Source organism: Homarus americanus, unplaced genomic scaffold (genome assembly GCF_018991925.1).
Source record: "Homarus americanus isolate GMGI-L3 unplaced genomic scaffold, GMGI_Hamer_2.0 scaffold22204, whole genome shotgun sequence".
NCBI lineage: Eukaryota > Metazoa > Arthropoda > Malacostraca > Decapoda > Nephropidae > Homarus > Homarus americanus.
The window spans coordinates 21,307-29,442 of NW_024711117.1; the positions used below are offsets into that span (position 1 = coordinate 21,307).

An 8,136-nucleotide genomic window follows, 5' to 3' on the forward strand; every position below is an offset into this window, starting at 1 on the left:
CTTTGAATCTTTGACACACTTCACATGATTCTACAAATTTCACACAGTCTCTGCGATAATTTGGCCAATAGAAAAGGCCTTCTACTCTGGCTATAGTCTTCCACTGTCCTAAGTGACCTGATGTCTCTCTGTTATGTGCCCACTCTAATGCTGCTCTACGCAAATGATCAGGTATTACAAGGCAGTACAGCAATGCTTTGTCAATTTGCTCCTTTACTAAATACTATACCCCCTCCGCTACTTCAAATTTGTCAATAGTCGTCTTTGGATATTTATGTTTGGGTACCTATCCTCTTTCTAAATAACTAGCCAATGCTTCCCACCTCTCTTCTTTTCTTTGTTCTGGTCCTAACTGCCGATGCGTTAACCCATCTAGCTGAGGGAACTGACCTGCCGTCCTACTCCTGGCTACTTTCCTTAGGGCTCCTACCGGCCTACTCAATGCGTCCGCGACTAGATTTGCCTTTCCAGGTTTGTACTCTATCTTATATATGTAATCCCTCATTTCCAACATCCATCTATTCATTCTTTGACTTTTAGTTTTCTTGTTAAAAACAGACGTTAACGGCTGGTGATCAGTCTTGATGGTGAATTGGGAACCCCACAGAAATTGATGGAAAAATCTACAGGCTAACACTATCCCTAATGCTTCTTGGTCGGTGATGGAATACCGTGTTTCCGCGGGCTTTAGCTTCCGAGAGAAATACCCAACAGGACGCAAAGAACCGTCATCCTGTAATTGATTCAGTGATGCTCCTACACAAAAATTACTAGCATCACTGTGTAGCTCAAATGGTTTATCCATGTCCACTTTTACTAGTACTGGAAAGGAAGCTAATGTCCGCTTTAACGTTTCAAAAGCTGTCTGGCATTCATCTGTCCAGGCAAAGGCAGCTTGTTTCTTAGTGAGTTCGGTGATAGGCTATGCAATCTTAGCAAAATTTGAAACATGCTTACGATAAAACCCCCACATCCCTAAAAATTGTCGGACTTGTTTGACATTAGTGGGTGGTTTACAGTCGGTTACTGCTTTTACAGTCTCTGGGTCCGGCTCAATGCCTTTCTCTGAAACAATAAGTCCCAAGAATTTTACTTGTCTTTGACCAAACTGACATTTAGATAGGTTTAATTTGATTCCCATATTTACAAACCTGTCAAATACTTTAGCCAATCTGCCCATGAGGGTATTGAAATCATTAGCCCACACTATGACATCATCTAGGTAGTTCCTGACTCAATCTTCTTCGGCTAAAGGAGCTAAGAGCCTGTTTACTTCCCTAGTAAAAACGGCTGGGCTGGCTGACAAACCAAAAGGGAGGCGTTTGAACCGCCATAAATTATATCCATCACTGAAGGTGGTTATATCTCTACTTTGAGGGTCAAGAATTACCTGATAGTAAGCATCTTTCAAATCCAAGGTGGCATAATATTTATTTCCGGCAGCCTTCTCAACTAATTCATCCAATCTTGGCAAAGGTTGTATATCTACTTTCAAGTGTCTGTTGACTGCTCGGAAATCAAGGCACATACGTTTCGATCCATTAGGTTTAGTTACTAACACGATAGGTGATAGCCAGACAGCGGTTGATGGTTCAATGATGTCCCTATCTCTCATGTCTCTCATCATTTCTTTAATAGTACCCTTGGCTTTCTCGGGATACCTATATTGAGGTCCTCTTACGGGTTGTTCATTGACCAATGGGATGTTAGCTGGCAAACCCTTAATTGTTCCTATTTCATTTGGACCTAATACAAACAACGCATCATGATTCATTACCACCTGTTGCAACTGTGTCCGCATGTCCCTAGCTAAGTGTGGCCATTGCTGGGTCCTAATTAACTCCTTCAATTTGTCCTGTCTAGTTTCTCCACGCTTCACTTCATCACAGTCTGGTACCATAGAATTTAATACTTCTTGAGCTCGTCTAATTCTCTGGACTGGGGAATTTTCCATACCACTACAAAGTATGCATTGAGTTGGGAATTTCACATCATGAGTCAGTCTTAAGGGGATTTTGTTTGACCTCTTATCATTTTCTCTCTGTATGGCCAGGTGATGTGGTGAGCACAGTGGTATTTCTACAGACCGGTCTACCTTACCTAACTCTTCGTAAATGTGTGAGATAGTTCCGAGAATATTCCCTTCATCATCAAAGTAACAGAATTCATCATCATGAACTACTTCATATTCACCTAAAACAGCACCAGGACTCAAACAAACTGGTTGCTCTGAAACGTTACTCATAGGAACATAAACACAGGAATCATCTTGGACTACCACACACATATCTGGTTGTTGCTTCAACCCCCTATGCGTAAATCTGATTCATAATGTCTGACCTAACCCTTCCTTCACTTTAACTGGTCTAATTTGAGAACTGTGCCCGCTTATTATAGTCTTCCTATCAACGTGCAAGTTAGTTATCTCCTTGGGAGAAGATAAGATCGAAGCATTCGTGAGCTGTTTGACTTTGACAACCGTTCGCAACTTTCCTCCATGGCTTGGTTTCCAATAAACTTGTTTATGACCCCCCCAACTGAACTGATTTTTTTCGTGATGCCACCAAACTCCAAATCTGCCTAAAATGTCTGCTCCCAATAATACATCAGTATCCAACATGTTATCTTCCACTATTACGGCTTGGTGACGGATTCTTTTCCTACGGGACAACTGTACACTGATGACAACAGTGCCTTGGGTCTTAAACTCTTCCCCGTTAATAGCTACATATCTCTGGGTACAAGGCCTAATGGGCCCTACCTTCAAGGCACTAACCAAGCTATCTTTAATGATAGTAGCTTCACTACCCGTATCAACCAACGCTATACAAGTATGTCCACATATAGGTAACTTAATACATGGAGAACTGCGTGGGAACGGATGTTGTGGTCATTGGCCCGAAGGGGGATTCCTAGCTTGGCGTCCTGGACAAGTGGTAAAATAACTCCTACAGTTCATCCTCAGGCACGCGTAGCATGAACCTGGTCTGGGTCTGGAGGGACAATTATGCGCACTATGGTTATCCTTCTTACAATATCCGCACCATTCATTTCCTGTCCAACCTTGAGTGTTAGTTTCCTTCCACCTCGTGTTCTGATCCGGTCTTCCGTCAGTCTCGTTCCTATGATAGTCTCCCTGGACTCTATAATCCTCTGGTACTGGTTCCTGGCGGGTCTGTCTAACATGTTGCTGTCCCTGCTATCCAATTCCTGTAGAACCCTCTGCTCTACGGGACTCTCCATTTTGCTTAGAGCCGCTTCTACCCTATGGTCATCCTGCTTCAGTAACCACTCTACCTGTCTACAAAAAGTTCTAATATGGCTCTCAGAATCCGACCCTGTTAGTGTTTCCAATGATAACGTTCTAACATAACTGAGGTTGAACACGGCTGCTTCCCTATCATCCCTCTTGGCACTGTCCGTTAGTTTGGAAAGAACCCCTGGATAAACTCTAAGGCTACCTGGGTGTGTGGTATCGTTCCCTGATTGTGGTACAGAGTGGGCACTTTCTGCCGGTGGGGCAGTTGGGGTTGTGTCCTTACCTACACCATACTCTAGATCAGTGTCCTGGTTCTTTGCATGCTGGAGTTCTCGTTTTAGTTCCTTAACCTGTCTCTGTAATTCTTCTAGCTCTGAGTATTGTCTCTCGACGATCTGCAAAGTCCGTTCCAATCTCTCTTCTAATGTGTCCCCTACCATGGTACTCTCCTGTTCTACTGACTCAGCCATTTTGACCTAAAAATGTTACCCCTCGACCAAGGAAAAATACGAACCGCTTAACACAACTACTCTCCTGTACTACTACAACCTGAATTGATCAATGGTATAATACAACACTATGCAACCTCTTAAAATGGCACCAAAAATTATAACTCACATCAACTGGAGACCGAAAGTCCTATGGTATTCCATAGGTGAACCACTTAACAACCTCAGAGGTGAACCACTTGAGACACTTGTAGTGGCTCCTCTCCCCTACAACTTCCAACTGAGCTCCGGCCGCGCGCCGACCAGCCAATCAGCGTACAGCGAATCGAATCGAAAAATGCTAGTGATAGTGGGGAAGGAGGTTCAGGGGAAGGATAAAGGGAGGATAGAAGTGAATTTTAGGAGGAGAGAACAGGTGCAGTGGCTAAACACCGCTTGCGTGAGGGGGTAGGCAATGTGCCCGGTAGGTGCAACAATCATAATCAGGACGAGGCAGAGGGAGGGCGGGAGCAGGTCCGGGCAAGCAAAGGGCCAACGCGGGTGCTCTGGTTGTCGTCTTAGCTTAGGCAGTGTTGGCAAAGCGGAGGAAGAACCGCCCCGCCACGGCGGCGGCGCAAGCCGAGAAGCGCAGGTGGACGGACGCACAGGCAACACACGATCAAAGTAACAGAGAAGGTGAAAACATGGAAATTTAGCTAGTTGTAGGGTTGTTTGGAGAAAGATGAAGGTAAAGTCTTTGAGCTATGTCAAAGAGGAACGGAGCGAGTTGGAGGAAGGGTTTTGAATCTTTGAGCTTGAAATGTCAAAGTATTCATAGTAAGGAAGGATGAGCGTATCGTAGGAGAGTTTTTAGTAATAGCAGCAGACAGATTTGAGCTTTTTTGTCAAATTATGAACGGAGACGAGAATGAGATATAGGTTGAATGATTTCAGTCTTGAGTTAGGTCGATTTTATTGAGAATTGGATGTCACAGACGTTGGGTATGTTTGATTTGGTTCTGAGAGTTGTGGGTCTTTGAGCTATGTCAGAGAGAAATGGAGAGAGTTGGAGGAAGAGTTTTGAATCTTTGAGCTTGAAATGTCAAAGTATTCGTAGTAAGGAAGGATGAGTGTATCGTAGGAGAGTTATTTAGTAATAGCAGGGGACAGATTTGAGCTTTGTCAAATTGTGAACGGAGATGAGAGTGAGATATAGGTTGTTTGGTTTCAGTCTTGAGTTAGGTCGATAATGTTGACAGTGGCTGGTATAGATGTTGGGTATGTTGGTTCTGGAAGTTGGAAATGTGTGAGCTTTATCTGGCAGGGGGTATGTGTTTGAGATTAGTTGTGGGAGGGATTAGTGTTTGAGGATTGGGGTGGCGGTTGTATGTTGATTTGAGCTGAATTAGAATTGCTTAAGGGGGGTTGTTGTGTGAGTGTGTATGTGTTTGTGTGGAAATATAGTAAGGGGAGAGGGGGAGGGTTAGGATAATTGTTAGTAAGGTCAGGTATGGTTCAGTTGTTGGGAGGAGAGGAGAGGAGAGGGGGGCTTTGGAGGTTGTTGGGTTAATTTATAGTATGGTAGGATTTCTTAGGGGTGATATGATTTGTGTGGCTAATGAATAGTTGTATTGAGTCATGTGTATTTTTTTTTTTGAGAGGCAGATGGGGTTTATTAGAGGTTAAAACAAGTTTTTCTTTTGGGAGGATTGTAGGTGATGATTAGTGATTGGATAAGTTGAGTTTTTTTTTTCTTTTTTCTTTTTTTTAGGAGGGATTGTGAGTAAGATTGGGTGGGTTAAGTTTTTCTTTTGGGAGGATTGTAGGTTTTATTAGTGGTTGGCAGAGTTGGGTTATTATTGCTTTCTTTCTTTCCTTTTGCTCGTAAAGGACTTCTGCAATTTGCGTGGTGGGCTTTTGCAGGTAATGTGAGTTCCTGGTCCCATTTTTGAGGGAGAGGGTTTGTGTATAGGTACAATGCACCCCTCCCCGACCTTATTGGCTAAGGGAGGCGTTCATGTCATCTGTATGTTGGTACCATTCTTTGTTAGGTACACCTCTCCGACCTTATTGGCTAAGGGAGGTGCCCATGTCAACAGTGTTGGTAACTTCCTTGAGGGAGAGGGCTTGTACAGGTACTGTGCACCTCTCCCCGACCTTATTGGCTAAAGAAACATGTCATCCGAGGTTAGTATGGGATGGGTAAGTTGATTATTTGTTTTGGGAGGAGTGATAGGGTGTGGATTTGGATTAATGGTAGAATGGTTATTTATTATTTTGTGTGGGATTGCTAGTAATGGCTGGGTATGTTGGGTTTTTATTTTGGGAGGAGTGATAGGGTGTGTGGTTAGTTAGTGGTAGGAATGGATTTATTTTTTATTTTGTGTGGGATTGCTAGTAACGGCTGGGTATGTTGGGTTTTTATTTTGGGAGGTGATAGGGTGTGGTTGGTTAGTGGTAGAATGGTTGTATTTTTTATTTTTTGTGTGGGATTGCTAGTATGGCTGGGTATGTTAGGATTTTTATTTGGGGATTGTTAGGTTTTTTTGGGGGTGTTGGGTGCAGATTAGGTGGGTTAGTTTTTTTTTTTTTTTGTTGGCGTGGTCTTGAGTTTGAGTTGGTGGCGTGGGGTTTGGAGTGAGGGGAGGAGGAATCGTTGGGTGTGGGTTAAGGAGAGGTTAGGTTTAATTTGGGGGGAAATTGTTGGGTGTGGTTATAGGGAAGTTATTAATACAAGGGAGGTGGGAGGGGAGTGTTTGGTCTGTTTAGTATGGAGGGATTTCTGTCTCTGAATCTGCGTGGGAGTATGATGTTGTCGAAATAATCCTCCCATTGAGGGTAATTAGTGAGGAGTGATTCTATTTGTTTGTCACCTAGTTGTCTCCAGTAGATGTTAAGTGGGGGGACGGAGCTGAGTTCATGTAAATGACTATTTCGGGTGAAGGATGACCAGTGTGTGTTATGGATGAATATTAGTGCTTTGTTTTGAATGACTTGAAGTTTCTTGGCGCTTGATGGTGGTGCTAGCTGGAGTGTGTTAGGTGCATAAGTCAATAGTGGGCGTATGAGGGCTTTGAATAGGTGTGTTTTGGTTTTGATTGATGCGGTTCTGAATCTGTATATATTCCCGAGTGTTTTCTTTGCGATCAAAGCCTTCATATTGGTGTGTAGTGTCATGGTGAGGGTGTCGTTGAATGTGACTCCTAGGATTATGTTTGTTCGTTTGATAGTTATATGTGAAGGGTAGGCGATGTAGGGGTTTAGGTAAATGTGACGTGGTTGTCGTCTTTTGGTGCCGAAGTAGGTGATTTGTGCTTTGTTCGGGTTGGTTTGTATTCGCCATCGGAGTTCCCATTGTGTAACTTGTTCGAGTTCCCTGTTAGCTTTGTCTGTTAGGTGATCAAGAGTTCTGTGTCTGACTAGTTGGGTTACATCGTCGGCGTACTGTATTGTCAGAGAGTCGATGTGTAGGGGGTCGGGTAAGTCGTTTGTGTAAAGAATGTATAGTGTTGGGGACAGGACTGATCCTTGTGGGACTCCTGCATGCAGTGTGAAGTGGTCAGAGTAGGCAGGTGTGACTTTTATCCTCATTTTTCTGTCTGTTAGGAAGTTACATAGTAATTGTTGTGATTTTTGAGGGAGGTTAAAATTGGTGCATATCTTGTACTTTAATCCATCGTGCCAAACTGTGTCGAAGGCTTTTTGTACGTCTTTTGTAATTAGTGCTATCTTGTATGCATCTTTGTTCATGTGGAGGTAGTTTGTGATTATATTGAGTGCGTCTTGAGTTGAGTGGTGTGCTCTGAAGCCGAACTGCTTGTAGGACAGTAGTTGTTCATCTTCAAGGTGGTATCTGAGGCGGGTGTTGTATAGTCTTTCAAAAGTTTTGCCTAAGACTTCTAGTATGCTGATCGGTCTGTAGTTTTGAGGATCTGTTGGGTTTTTGTTTGGTTTAGGTATCATGACGGCTGTGGCTGTCTTAAAGAGCTTTGGGAAGTATCCTGTAGCCAGTTGGGTGTTGTAGGGGTATGTAATGGCTGTGATTGTTTCTCGGGGCAGGTGCTTCAGGATTGCTTGACCAATATTGCTGTCACCTGGAGTTTTCTTTTTGGTTTTGTCCAGTGCTTGTGCGACTTCTGTTGGGGTGAAAGGAGCAGTGAGGGTGTGGTCCTGTGTGAGAGTGGAGGTATCTATAGTGTTGTCAGGAGTTGTTCTGTCGTGAAGTGTTTGCATGTGTGTGGTGATGTTGTTTATGTGGTTTAAGATGTACCTTTGTTGTGTGGGGGGGTGTGGGTGGAAAATGTGTTCGCAGTGTTGTTTTAGTGTTTGTGCTACCTCGGCTGGCTCATTGATTTTCCTACCATTTACTAGCAGGTGATCAAAGGGGAGTTTCGCAGTTCCTTTCAGCCTGGCGATCCTTTGCCAAAATTCTCGGGGGTTATGTGTTCT

General features: G+C 43.6%; 1 protein-coding gene across 1 annotated transcript; it reads right to left on the minus strand.

Annotated features, from left to right (window-relative positions):
- Window positions 1-922: 922 nt before the first annotated feature.
- On the minus strand, window positions 923-2,894 carry LOC121860028. The gene is made up of 3 exons (XM_042357075.1): window positions 2,860-2,894; window positions 1,642-1,958; window positions 923-1,065 (listed from the first exon to the last, which is right to left on the minus strand). Exons 1-3 carry the CDS (start codon window positions 2,892-2,894, stop codon window positions 923-925), a joined length of 495 nt encoding a protein of 164 aa, XP_042213009.1.
- Between the last annotated feature and the right edge of the window lie 5,242 nt (window positions 2,895-8,136).